Genomic DNA, 14,854 nt, shown 5'->3' with positions numbered 1-14,854 from the left:
ACCCCTGCCCACAGTCATCTCTTTTCTTCATTCACAGGACTTGCCCTTCCCTCTATTATTTGTCCCCTTTGGTCACCCCCTGGACTCCAGCAGCTGCCTACACTCACGCATCATTCATTTACAATAGACAAAATGGAATGGAAAGTTAGCTTCTTCCAACACTGGCAGGAAGTACAGATTGTCCCGCATCACTGATACTTTCTGTCCTCCCCAAAATGATTGTTAGGGGTTGAACTGTGCCCTTCTTCTCAACAAGACATTCTGAGTCCCAATTCCAGCATCTTAGGATGGCGATAGTATCTTCAAACAGGCTTAAGATTAAATGAGGTCCCTGGGATGAGACCTATTCAAATGTCATTGGTGTCCTTATAAAAGGAGGTGATTGGGACACAGAAACACCAAGGGAAGACCAAGTCAGGACACAGTGCCTTCTACAAGCCAAGGAAAGAGGCCTCAGGAGAAATCAGCCCTGTACCTTGATCTGACTTCAGCCTCTAGAACTGTGGGGTGGTAGGTTTGTGTTGTTTAAGCTGCCTGGCTCATGGTATTTATTAAGCAGCCTCAGCAGGTTTATTTCAAGTTTTCTGCTGTGTGCAGCAGTCAGCTTTCTAACTGACCCTGCCCCCAAAGTTTTCACACCTGTCACAATACTGTGCCATTCTCTAACTGGAGACAGCGAGGCTTCCTTCTTTTCCTTCCAACTAGAACCCACTTTCCTGTTGTAGTTCGTACTCTGCCTTTCCCCATCACCATCCTTTTGCTCTAAGCTTTCCTCTCCCCTGAAGGCCTCCCAATTGCCTTCACTCTACCCACCCCCAAGGCACTTGTCCTCCTTCTGTCACCAGTAGCTCCTAACACAGTGCTGTGTGCATCAGTAGCTGCTCAGTAAAGATTTGAATGTATCACATGGGATCTTCTTGTACAGTCTTTCATGACCTCATATGCTTTAAACTAAGAGAGTCAGGTATTATGTTTGCTAAATAAATTCAAAAGACCAAGAAAGAAAGGCTGCTATGTCCTCTCACTTCCCTATTCTTACAGCCTTTGGGCACATTAAAATTTCTTTCAATACAATAAACAATAGGTCTTTAAAATCTCTGGTAACTTTCTGCCATGTTTTAGAAAAGTGTCCCTCAAAGGCCTGTTAAAGGACTGGTCGCTAGTCTGTGGTGCTGTTGGGAGATAGTGGACCCAGTAGAGATGGGTTTACTGGGAGGTATGTTCCTGAAGGGGATATAAGGACCAAAGATCCCCTTCTCTTCCTCTGATCTTTCTTCCTGGCCCCCATGAGGGTAGCAGCCTCCTCTGCCACATACTCCCACCATGATGTGCTGCTGCCTCATCAAGGCCCAGAAGCAAGATGTCAACTGACCATGGACTGAAACTTCCAAATGGCAACTCAAAATATATTTTTCCTCTTCTTAAGTTGATTAGCTCAGGTGTTTGGTTTTATTCATGAAGTTGACTGACACTTTCACCTGTTAGTGTGATTCATTTCAGCTTCCCCAAAACTACTACTGAAAACAAGACTTATCACCAAAGTTGGAGCCCTGCTGTGCTCGACAGCTTCAGTGTAACTTGACATACTTGAATTGAAGGAGCCTCAATTGGAGAACTGCCTCTACCAAACTGGCCTGTGGCCATGTCTGTGGGGCATCTTCTTGATTGTTGAGTGATGTGGGAGGGCCCAGCCCACTGTGGATGGTGCCACCCCTGGGCAGGTGGGCCTGTGTTCCATAAGAAAGCAGGCTGAGCAGGGGCCAGGGGAGCAAACCAGTAAGCAGCATTACTCCATGGCCTGTGCTCCAGCTCCTGCTCCAGGTTCTTGCAGAGTTCCTACCTTGGGCTCCCTGATGAACTGTGACCTGGGAGATGTAAGCTGAATAAACCCTTTCCTCCCCAAGTTGGTACTGGTCATCATGTTTTGTCACAGCAATGGAGAATCAAACTAGGACACCTGATTTCTTTACTATCCCCCTCCCACTTATTTAAAACTCCACCCAAAAGAGCTAGAGTTATAAATGGGGAACAACAAGAAGGCAAATTAAATAGAAGTCACCGCTTATATTTAAATCAAAATGCAATTCAGTTGAAATATGTTATCAGCAGACAGATAAGACAAAAAAAATTCTCAATGATACCCATTTTTGACAAGCTGTTTCTTATTGGACTCCTCAGAAAATTATTAAAAATAAGTCTTCTATGAAAACGAAATAATAATTTAAAAAACCTAAACTGGAGCATTGGGTGAAAACTCTCTACAGAGTAGAGCTGCAGAGCCTACCAAGCTGTAGACCGGCCCCTACAAAAAAACACATCATACCCTTCTCGCATGCCATCCACTCTCACTGGGAGGTCCTTAGGTGAGGCACCTTCTCTGGTGACTGCAAGTGGCTTCTGGGGGTCAGCCAGGTCCTATACCCTATGCCAGAACACTGCCAAGCCTCACTGTCTGCAGCCTCTGACAGTGGCTTCATTAGCAACCTCAAGAATGCTAAGCACTCTCAGAAAGGAATAAGATGCTACTGAGCCCAGAGACAAGCAAGTGGAGCGACAGACAGTGCAGTGAGCAGCTAAGGAGGGGCACATCCTGCTGGGTAGGACAGGCCTGGGGACCCTGGATGGAGCTCCATTCTGGTGACTGCAGGGACCTCTGGGCAGCAGTCCTGGCTAGTCGCTGGCATGCTTCCTTTCAGAGGTGGCAAGGTAAAAGGTGTCGAGCTAGGGCCACAGAGGCTCATTGCCTGGCACCACAGGAGGATGTGGGCCCCTATCTGTTACTGAGCAAATGTCATCGATGCTAATAAGTAGCTCTGGCCTCCATCGGTCTATGTCTGTGTCCCATGGGAGAGCTCTCATTTCCTGCTCCTGAAACACCAGAAAACCTCCTCCCTAGGAATTATTTATAGAGAAGGTATGTTAGAATTAGAGACGTTTTGTACATAAATACCTTTTATTTCCACACAAATGTTTCCTTTTCTAGTAGCCCTTACTCTAAGGAGAAGTGCAAAGGACCAATTTTCAAGAGGGATTGAGGAGTTGGGGATAGAACTCAGCATACATGAGGCTCTGGGTTTGATTCTTAGTCCCCCAAGTAGATCAAGAGAAAGTCTTGGTCACTGGCAACATCCATTCACATAGAAACATGTAAAGGCTATTTCTCCAGGTGTGCTGCTGGCTTGTAAGCACAGCTAACCTTTGCTAGTACCACTGAGGTGCTCAAGGAGCTCTGGCAGCCCTGGGCCACCCTGGGAGGGTGGTTCCCTTTCCTCCCAAGCTCCTCACTTGGTCAGTTCTACTCCATGCATGGACAGAGGAGCCCAGGTCAGAGGACCTGCAGCCTGGCCATCTGCTAGGTGAGGCCAGGGAACATCGCCCACCTTGCTACCAGCCCAAGTCTGGTTTCTCTACTTGGGGCATCAGCACTGGATTCTGCTCCACAGGATGAGCAGCAGTCTTGGCCTCTACCAGCTAAATGCCAATTGCAGCCATAATCCCTCCACCTAGGGATGACAACCAAAGAAAGAGAAAAAAAAATGTCCCTGGAGGGAAATCATCTAAGAGAAATCACTCAGAGAGTGTTTGAAAAGCACTGATGTCAAGGGATTTCCAAAGGTTCCCCAGTGACTCTAAGTGCTCTAGACCCACCCCCAACTCAGACAGATCTGCTCATTCTAAGGCACTGTGACTTCAAGTTCTGAAAAGCATTGGTTCACAGTGAAGACATCACCTATATTCCCAGCCCAGAATGAATTCAAGTGTCCATTGCTTCAAACAGCACCTCTGTTTATCATTTAGAGTGAGGTTTGTGTTGACCTGTTTCTATTCTCTTTCCATTTTGGTTATCCTAGAACTAAATCACTCAGATGGGAGCCGTCTACTTACTGATGCCATTCAGCAGGTCTAGGAGTAGAGGATGCACATGTGAGCTGGGGCAGCAGGTGGTAGTGGTGGTGGTGAAGTAGATGACTAAGGAGCCAAGAAGATCTGAAGAATGTGAGAGGGTGATGTGGAGGGGTGGCTTCTGGGCTGCAAAGGCATGGCATTGTCTAGGAAACAACTTGGAAGCTGGTATATGGGTTTTAGTGGGGACAGAAGCAAGAGAGCCAGGAGGGGACTGTGAAAGTTCACCCAGCAGGCCTCTCTGCATTATATTATAAAGAGCTGCTAAGCTACAGTGTGGGAGTCAAGTGCTGACATTTGGGGCAAAAGGGCAGATAAGATCATAGGCCACAAGACAACCATGTCCAGTAGGCAGCAGAATCTAAGTTTAGGGCTTCAATAAACATCCACACACAGATCTGATCCATACTGGGTAACACTATGCAGGGCTGTACCGGCAATCCAGGGTCATACTTTAAACTGTCCTCAGAACCTGTTTAAGTCCTAACCCCCAGGAGTTCAGAATGTAACTGTGTTTAGTGACAGGGCCTTCAATGAGGTAAGTAAAAGGAGGTCATGTGGGTGGTCCTTAAACCAATATGACTAGTATCCTTTTAAGAGGAAGGGTTAGGGAGTCTGACTCAGTGGTACACTGCAGGCTCAATATGGCAGAGGCTCTGAGTTCCATCCCTGTTAAGAAAAAGAGGGGGGAGGAAACACACAGAAGGAAGACGGTGCAGAGTCACACGGAAAGTCAACCACCTGCAAGTCAAGGGGTGGGGGTAGGAGCAACCATGCCTGTTTGCCTTGATCTGGGTGGATTTCAGCAGGTGCCCTGAGGAAATGCATATCCTCTGTTTTAAGCTGCCCTGTCTTAGGTATTTGTTATAGCAGCCATATGAGCTAATCCAGGGAAGCCAACTTGAACTGCTCAGCAGTCCCATGAAATCTGTCATTCAGCCAGCCTGACAGCCATCTGCAGCAGCAGAGACCATGCAGTAGCCAGTGGGGACACTGGGCAACACTGTCATCTCACACGTGGAGTAACATGGGTTGTAAGAACAGCACGGAGGGGGCTGTGGGCAAGCCCCTCCAGTAGACAGGAGCCTAAGGCTAGGATGAGGCTGGCTTCTCCTCTGGGTCTCTCGTGTTATAAAGTCTCCCTCCTCTGTTATTTTCCTGTTTATAAACTTCAAGGGACTCATTGTTTACTGTGGGGAAACTGAACTCCCTCTTAGGGACAGACTCCAGGGCCAACTAGGATGGAGTTCCATGTCTGCCTCTAGGCTGGGACCCTCCATACCCTGTACATGTTCCCTCTCAGTCATCACCAGCTCCTTGGCAGAGGAAGCTCTGTCTCCATCCTCCACCTATCAAAATGCAAGCCTTCTTCCAGACCAGCTGAAATGCCACACCCGACCTGAACCTTATTGTCTCCTTTGCTCCCCTGAACTCATCTAGGCTCTGTGACTCACCCTGTTCTCTGGCTTGGTTGCCACACCTACCCTCCCAGCTTCACTCACCTCTGCACCTCTAACCCTCAGCTTCCAGCCCCACCTGGGTCCTCACTTTACAGGTGTCTCCAGTTATTCATGAGCTCCTCCAGGGTCAAGACAGTTTCCTGTCCACCTGTGTCTTCTGCCCATAGTAAATATTTTGATACAAAGACCAGAAGCAGACCTGACTAGAATTGCCTCTGACAATGGAAAAGAGGGAGAGAGGGAGTGCATGAGCTGTCTTCAAGAGGAGGACATACTCAGATTCACAGCCATGTTGTTCACAACTACCCAGGGGTGGGTGGCAACCCAGTCTCACCCATGGATGAGAGGCTAAACAAAATGTGCTGTGTTTATACATCGTGTTTGCTTTAGGAAAGATTCTCACTCATGCTACAACACAGATGAACCTTGGGGTCATCCTCAGTGATGTGTGACAGTTACAAAGGGACAAATACTAATTCCACTTACTCCATACACCTAGAAAGTCAAAGTCACAGAGATAGAAAGTAGAATGGTGGTGGGCAGTGGCAGGAGGGAATGGGTACCAAGCTACAGTTGGGAAGATGAAAGAGCTCTAGATATGAACAGGGTGATGGCTACATGAACCTGTAAACATATGTAAAACACCACTGAACATACTTAACAATAGTCAATTTTATGATGTATGTTAGCACCATTTAAAAATTTTACAACAATTTTTTTTCAAAGATGAGACCATTTGTACTTACTCTACATGCTCTGGGTATACATATTTGTGACGGATAAAGTTCCTCAGGCTGTAACAATCAAGGGTGTCAATTTGTAAAGTGTCCTTTAAATACATGGAGAAGGCAACTTGTAATCTAATCTGGCAGGAAACACTCTGTCATATGAATTATGAGTGTGGATGCATAAGTCATCCATAATTCGGCATGACCCCTTGGAGACTCCCTGACAGCGTCTCTTTTCTTTAAAAATGACACTAAAAAATAAAGTGTGACTACTAGCTAGTGGGATCATATAAAGGGCTGACTCTGCTATTTACCAGTGCAAAACCTAAAGTCTGATAAACACTCCACTAGCATTGCTATGACTTAACATTCTCTACCACACATCCCTATGACTCAGCTCTTTGGGTTTCAGTCCAGATAAGTAAACCAACTGCCTGACTTCTGGAGCAGTGCTCTTCAGTATGAGCCGTGCTGGTATATACCTTCAGCCACTGAAAAACCTGAAACACACCTGCTCAGAGCTCTGTGATGCTGCTTCTTGGCAAAAGTGGGGTCTGTAAAATGAGTTAAACTTTTTACCAAAAGAAATGTAGAAAAAGATGCGAAACAACAGAGGAAGGGGAGAGGGACAGAGGGCAAGGGCAAGAGCGAGTTAAAATAAGATGGACTGCTCAGGAAACAGTACCTGCTTAGCCCTGCAGCCGCGAGTACTGTTGTATGTCTACTTGTTTGTAGACAGTGACAATCTAGGGTCACTAGAAGCAGATCCACACGGCCACCCTTCAGAAGTACCCATCCTTGGCTGCCAGCTCTGAGGCCGCTGTCCTGCCATCTCACTACCTTCTGAATGCACTTTCACCACTTCCACCACTTTCACTCTGCATGGGGCCTGCAAATTACAGAGCTGGTGCTACTCTGGGGGCAGAGGTAGAGGTGAAAATTTGCAAACTCTTAGTTCCTGGGGACAGAGGGAGCTCTTTCCAAGCTCTCTGGGTGACTTAGAGCTAATGCCTAAGGCCATTTAAAATTATTCCAAGAAAAGAGGCCTCAGGAGCTATGTCCCTGCCAATAGCACACTAAGCTGAATGGCCACGTAAGTTCTATGCTGAGTACCTGAGAAGGAAGTGGATACTTTGTTTAAAGCGTTTAACAGCTGTAGCAGCAATACTCAATTATTCTCAATTAATTACCAAAAAGATCCACCTCCAACACTTCATCCCACACCCCATGGCTCCAGGGAATTCCCCAGTCAAAGTAACTGCATGCCTACTCTGGAAACCACCTTCCCTGACCCCAGCCCAAGCTGGGCAGCCGATCTGAACCCAGCAACCTGTGGTTTGTACAGAGGGGAAAGGACGCAGAGGGTAAGAACAGTGATGGTGACAACAGGGTTCCTGGAAGACCCCCATCCTGCTTGGTGATGGCCGATGCTATCCTACCCTCTTACCATGCATCTTTGCAATAAATATATTTCCTACTTGTTAACATAAATTGAAATGTGTTCTATTACACCTACCACAGAGAGGTACCTACCACTATCAAGTGTCACAGAGAGGTCGGATGGAATATGTGAAAATAGCAGACTGGAGGGTCTAGTGCAGGCATGATGGATTCTGGGGGAAACCTGCCATCAGAGTGACAGTCACCACCTCTTTACAGAAGCATGGGGCCCATCAGTCCCTGGTCTCTTGTATGGAGGGAGCTATGCCCCCTAGGAATGGCCAGCCCTGAGTCACACTGAGGACAAGAAAGAGCAAGATGACTAACTCCCATCACCCTCATAGAAGGTCAAAGATTACTAAGGCTAAAGCCAACGCCCCGTAAAACTTGCCCAGGATAAGACTCCAGGTGGAAACACCCTCTCCAGCAGCTTTCTGTTGGCTTTTCACTTGGCCCTGAAGTGGGCCACTGTCACCATGGGCTCCTCTCTATAATTCACTCAATGTGTATTGCCCCCCAGTGCAGCTCAGCCAGATAAGAGTGTACTGAACTCACTCACTCTCCACCACACGGAATGGATGGAGGAGCCCATGAAGGGCTGGGCAGGCAGATCCCTCTCACAATGCCTTCCTTTACTGAGTGACATCATGAGTCTCTGGCCTGTGGCCAGTGACCCCCTTTAGTTCTCAGATTAGGACCCCACCTGCCGGCCAACCCCAAGAAGGTCCTTGGTGGCTTGGCTCTTCACAGCATTCTGGGTGCCAGTTTCCCATGTAGAGGGCACACCTGGCTCTCCAGGGACAGATGCCTCCACCTCAGTGCTCCAGTGAGATTAATCACCTTCCAGTGTGGCAGATCATGTCCTCTATCCCAGGACTCTCATCCCTGCAGGGCTGGTCCCACCAGCCAGGTGCATACTGTTGGTAGGTGCTGCTGGGTGGGGCAGTGCTTGCTTACCAGGTGTTCTGTCCTCACACCACCTGGAGGTGAGGCAGCAGGAACTCCACCCTGCCAATGAGGAAAGGAGGAAATGGGAAAGCACACTCTAGAAAATAAGCTGGTACCAAGCTGGAGCACTGACAGTACCAACCTCCCCTGCCAACTGAAAATGCTCCCCCACTTGTCACCACACCATGCTCAGGAGGCTTAGACATGTATGGTGAGCTTGTGTGGATCAAAGACGACCAGTAGAGAGGGAGACAGAGTGCATTATGAGTAAGTACTACCAACAGTGGGTGCTGTCTGTCACTCAGATGATGGCTGAGTTCACTTGAAGGATGAGCAGGAGTCAGTGGGCTGAAGGATAGAGGGAAGACTGTTCCAAGTTAGTGGAACAGCATAGGTGAAATGTTGAGGCAGGAAGAGAGGACAGTTGGGAATTAAAGAACTACTTTTTCCAGGAGTGGAAAAGTAGTTAGGGTTCAGGTTAAAGCCAGGCAGTTTATGTGGCAGTGACACAGAACCCTGGGAGGCTTCAAGAGGGAGAGCCATAATGACAGGTTTGCATCTTACTTAGGTCTCTCTGGGCTCTGGGGCCTGTGGTTTCAAAGACAGCAAGATGAGGCAGGTTAGGGGTCTCCAAAGGCCAAGGGGGGTGAGGTTAGAGAAATCTGCCCAGAGGCAGACACCCATCCCCACAGAGCCACACAACAACACACTTCAACCACACAGTAAACCATGTACATGAAGGCAGAGACATGAAGAAACCATCAAAATAAAAATGCAGGAGATGTTGAGTCCTGAACTTCTAACAATTTCTTACACATGTGCAAATGTTCATGCAAGCCAGAATTTCATTACTTATTGCATATATACATATATAAATAGCAAAAAACTAGAAATGACCACAATTCCTGCTCAATTAGTGACTAATTAAATAAATTATGGCCCAATGAGACAATGGAATATTATACAGACATAAAAAGAACAGGGGGCTCTCTGTCTACCAATATACAACCAATGCTGACATAAAAAGAAAGAAATTACATAAATGAAAATAGAATATTTTGTAAGGATACATAAAAAACTAGCAACTATGGTTGCTTCTTAACAGTGAAACTGAGAGCAGAGGCAGCAAGCAGTATGACTGATATTATATTCTAAGTCATGTAATGTATTATTTGTCAATTTTTTAAAAATTGCAAAAAGATGCTCACTGTTGTTGTAGATCCCATACAAAAGCCATCACTGAGATGACACACTGGTATAGAAAAAAGAATCCAAGAAAATTTAGGAAATCAGCAAAAATATGAAACACTTAAAATGTTCATGAATGGCTAAGAGATGGCTCAGTAGTTGAGGCTCTGTAGTTAAAGCATTTGCTGCTCTTCTAGAAGACTTGAATTTGGTTTCTAGCATCCACATTGGGTGACTCACAACCACCTGTCATACCAGCTCGAGAGGCTCCAATACCCTCTTCTGTCTTCCACGGTACCCCCTACACATGATATATATATATAGACATACACACATAGACATAAATAAAAACAAACTTTTAAAAATGTTTCTAAGGACTCTGACCACTACACTTGATATGAAGCAGCTTAATGGATGCATTTTCCATTAATGAACACTTTGATTGAGAGAGTTAAAATATGCTTATGTGTGAAACATTTCAAATGTGGAAACTAGTTATTAGGCTAGGATAACAGAATTGTGAACTACTTTAAAAAACATTAACATTATAATGATAGTATAATTATTTTTAGCCTTAATTACGTTGTACTGAAGTCATTTTAAATAACTTCTAGTCAAAGGATACAAATTACTTCCTAGGATATTAAACAATCTTCAAGACAAAGGTCAGAAACCTTCACAGATTCATGAGAAGAAACACAAAAAGTCTGAAGATGAATGAAAACCTAAACTTCAGATACTGAAAAAAGATAGGGCTGGAGAAGGTCAGCCAGCATGATTATTGGCGAAGTCCTAAAGATTGGAGAAAGTAGTGAGTGTTAACGACCAGCAAAGACTCACTCAGAACAATGCAGGATGAAGTGTGAAAATTATCAAGAATATTCAGGGAGTTCTTATTTAACTTTTAAACTTTTTTTTTTTATCTCAGAAGCATGGGAGATTTTGGGCTGCTCAGGGAACGCTGGTGTGAGAGAAGAAAGCCAAGAGAAATACGAATTCCAAAGACCGCTTGTCTTTGGAACCTCAAACCTGCTCTGATCCCAGGGAGGGATTTGATTCTTCCTCTCAGGAAGGCACTGACAACACCGCTCAGCAAAGCTGGGCCATAAAGCACAGAGAGCTAGGAAAGAGGCAAGGAAGCTGGTAGAATACCTGCGAAGTACCCTTCCAACGTGTGTTCATTTTCTGTGATCAGTGACATTCCTATGTTTTAAGATTGGCCTTGGGTTACTATTCTTCATCAGAGGAAATAATGCATGTAAAATGTTTCAGAAACTATAAAGAGCTACACACACACACACACACACACACACACACACACAATGGTATAAACACACAGAACATCACCATAACACACACACACACACACACACACACACACACACAATGGCATCAACATCCTGATCATCACCATCATTTTTAAGGAACTGTATGTAGGATCTATGATGAAAATTCAGGTATATATAACAAATATAGTGGCTAAGGTAAAGATGAAAGGAAGTAGAGATCTTAACACTCAAAACTACTAAGAAGAAACTCAAGTTGTACACCATGCACCTAAGCTGAGGCATAGAAGTTCTCATTAATACAATCCAATGAAGATGGTGGGCTTGGGACCCTGGACTTGAGATAGAAGTATGTCATGTCTGCTAAGGACTGTAATGCATTTACTATAGGCTCCATTAGTGGAGACATGGTGTCCATGCATCAGGTCTTTTGCAGGGAGGCATGGCATTCATCTGTCCCCTTTGGGGGATAGCACATGCAGGCCTGCTGGTCGTGTTCTGGTGCTGTGCATATGAGGCATACACCCCGTGCAGCGGTCAATATGGTTGATTTTGTCATGAATGGAACAGCTAAAGTAGGTAGACATTTTTCAGCCAGGCAAGAAACTACTGATAATGCATTCTATGATGGAAAACCAAGCATTCTCAAGAATGAGCTGCACAGACTGGCATGGGAGAACCTGAGTGTTACTCATCAAAGCCCACACTTCTCTACAAGGACAGAGCCCCACGTGTGGAAAGGTTTAAACTGAGGTGGTAGGTGTAGGTCAGGGATGTAACTTGGGAGGGGAAAGAAGTTCAGAGCCTAAGAGTCCCTTTTCCTTCTACCATCTGGGACTAACTGGTCTCTTCCAACATTCAATCCAGGTGTGCAGGTGCTGTGTCAGTGAAGCAGAAACAAAACGAACTGTAGATGGCAGCAATTCTGTCTCCTCTTCCCACCCAGCAGCCCAGGCTAGAACATGGAGGCCTGTGTTGCAAGAACACACCTGCTGAAGGAGCCATGCTGAGCTCTGAAGACACAGCCTGCAGCTTGCAGTGCAGGTAAAGGGAGCACAAGGCAACTTTTTGATCCTGGGCTTTTGTCCACTGACAAAAGGTAAAGGCTTCTTCCACTCCTGTCTACTGTGCACAGGGCAGACAGGCACCTGACCACTAAAATGCCAGCAGCATCACAGTACCCACTCCACATTTGTATGCAGATACAGAATCCAGTGCACAGAGTTAGCAGAGGGAAAAGTCTGCCTTAGTACCAAAATGTGCTTGAAAAGCTCTTTCAAGCATTGTTACAGAACAGAACACTGTGGAAGGACAGTCCTTTATTTAGAGCAAATTTGTCTGTGAAAATCAATATGTCCTTCCTAGCTGTTATAGAATGAAAAAGTATGTCTCTAATTACTGTGCCCAAACCTTACCCTTCAGTGCTGTCCTGTCCGTGCCATGTAACAGCCATGTGTTGCCAAGCACTGCCCCTACCAAAGCATTCAGTGCCTCCTGAGTGCTAATTTTAAAAACTTGCCCAGCTTTCCAATATGCCTCTATAGTCTGTTTTCAGGAACTATTTTTGTTTTCTCTTCACAGCATGCCTGGCAGGATCTGAGTAGCTGTCTCCTGGTCCCCACAGCTAGGGTAAGGGTCTGCTTTCTCTACCTCCTAATTTCCAACTTGACTCTAGTACAAAGCACTCTTTACAGACATTCCATCAACCCATTATTCTTCCTTTACTCTAGAAAAGGGGTTAAAACAGCTGAAAATGTTGTCAAATCCTTATTCTGACAGGCATTCTATTATGAAATTTTCTCCCCTGCTAAGCAAAAAAGCAAAGCAATAGTGTCCTTCGTGAATGGGTATCAGCCATAGAAACACCTTTGGAAGGGAGAGGCTGTGTGGGATGAGTCAAGGTGAGACAAGTCAGAAGGATCTTCTCAATTACTTTGTAGAGCAGAGGGATTGCTAAGCCAGACAGTTCCCACAGGACACAGCATTTCTTGCCAGGTTGGTACAAGATTAAAACAATGATTACGATGATGTAAGAGTTTCATCTTACACATCCATGAGCTACAACTGTTTACTAACACACACTGATGGGGACAGGATTCCATGAACACTATTATAAACTATCAAATTCCATTCTCACATTTGGAACAGAGCATTTAAAACTGTTCAGAGCTGCCCCCAAAGTCAGAGGAAGGGGTGGGGGTCTACATTTACTTCTGCAGTGTTTAGAAGGCAGAAGGGGCAAAAACTACAAATGCTTCACAAATTGCTTGACAAGGTGGCATCCAGTATCTCCTATAAGTCAAGAAATTGAAAAGGATAGGCATTGGGGTAATGATTAACACTACCTGTTGTCCATTTTAAGGGTGACACACAGATCTCACAAAAATTCCTGATGTATTACATGAGATACAGGATCTCTGCAAGGGATGCCACTGGACTGGCAGGGCAAAGCTGGTACCTGGGACAAGTTCACCAGGTCTCAATGCCTCAGAGTAGCTGCTGTGCTAGAGCAGTGATGGCCCATCCGCAGGCTTTCTACATCCTATACTATGGGGCTGTTTACTGAAGTCTTGAGAAAACATCTAAGGGAACACCTTGACATTGAACCCTAAAGTCAGACATGTCTGGACAACAGAGCATGGTTGGGATGGGGTTGGGGTAGCAAGGGAACTTTCCAAAGCACTCTGCTTAAAGAACTATAACTTAGTTCTTTAATTGGCTTTAGTCTCTGTGCAAGGCAAGTGTGGGAAGGCAGAGAGGTCTGCCAGAAGGAACATCTGAGAGTGGGACACTATTTTTCATGGGTAGTTCTTTCTTTATAGGAGACAAGAGGCCTGTGGGAGGAACACAGCCATGGTCCTGGATCCAACCGACAGACCTAGAAGAGGGAGTGGGTCCTCTAGGGCCGCTCAGCGGTGACCGGTCAGAGGCCTCATTCTCCTAGTGAGCCACTGCTGCCCTCAGTGAGCCTGACATCTACCAACAAAGGGGGCGGGTTTCAAGCCCTTTCCGGGAGAGGCTCCCTTACCATATGTGCACTGAGACCAGAGTTTGGGTGTAAATTAGGAAAGGCTAAATCCATGCCTTAGAGGCGGATGCAGCGTCACCACCGCAGAAGGCGGCAAAAAGCCATGGCTTCATTAACACCCAAGTAAGAGCATCTCCTTCGGGGGGACAGGAAGGAACCCAGTCCATGCCAGACTGCAGACAAGCTAGCAGCCCCTGCGGCAGGGATTTCAGGCTCCCCCACAGGCTGGGCTTGGAACTCTGCAGAGAGAGATGAAGCGCAGAGCGACCGAGATCAGGGAAAAGGGCTCACGCAAAGGACGCGGGGACACAGCGGCCGTGGCCCTTACCTTGCTGACCACGTTCTGGACGAGGCCTGAGCGGATGCCGTAGTCCCAAGCGTGGCAGTCACAATTTGAGTCGTTGTTCCCCTTGCCTGGAGGGGACGGGAGGGGTGGTGTGTCGCTGCTGTTGACCGGGTTGCCCGCGACCCCCCAGGAGGCAGTGGAGAAGGGAGTGACCGGGGTACTGGTCCAGTTGCCCAGGTCGCCCCACTGGCCGGTGACAGTGGCACCCGCCAGCTCGGTGCCTTTGCCGGCCCCGCGGCACCAGAAGTTGGGCTGGTCCAGAAGGAAGGAGTCCGAGAACTGGCTGAAGCCAATGAACAACGCGGGGATCCAGGTGAGCACCACCAGGGTCTTCTGGTAGCCGCCGCCCAGGCCCCCGAGGAAAGGCAGCACCGAGCCGTCGTAGTCCAGCAACAGGAGGCTCGGGGCGGCCGCCGGGCAGCAGCTCGAATGCTGGCCGCCGGGGTGCAGCGCCGGCAGCGGCTGGATCTCCGCGCTGCCGCCGGCACCCCCGCGTCCCCCGAGGGGTGCAGAAGCTGCCGCGTCCC

At 46.9% G+C, this 14,854-nt stretch overlaps 1 protein-coding gene across 1 annotated transcript in view; it reads right to left on the bottom strand.

Annotated features, from left to right (window-relative positions):
• The window catches only part of Slc22a23 (solute carrier family 22 member 23), a 178,397-nt gene that overhangs the window by 161,050 nt on the left and 2,493 nt on the right, over positions 1–14,854 (bottom strand). Inside the window, exon 3 of the mRNA XM_008831688.2 lies at positions 14,310–14,854. Within this exon, the coding sequence (XP_008829910.1) occupies positions 14,310–14,854 (545 nt within the window). The remainder of the gene's footprint in view (positions 1–14,309) is intronic.

Source organism: Nannospalax galili, unplaced genomic scaffold (assembly GCF_000622305.1).
Source record: "Nannospalax galili isolate Female #2095 unplaced genomic scaffold, S.galili_v1.0 scaffold72, whole genome shotgun sequence".
Taxonomy (NCBI): domain Eukaryota; kingdom Metazoa; phylum Chordata; class Mammalia; order Rodentia; family Spalacidae; genus Nannospalax; species Nannospalax galili.
This window is presented reverse-complemented; position numbering and strand designations above follow the sequence as displayed.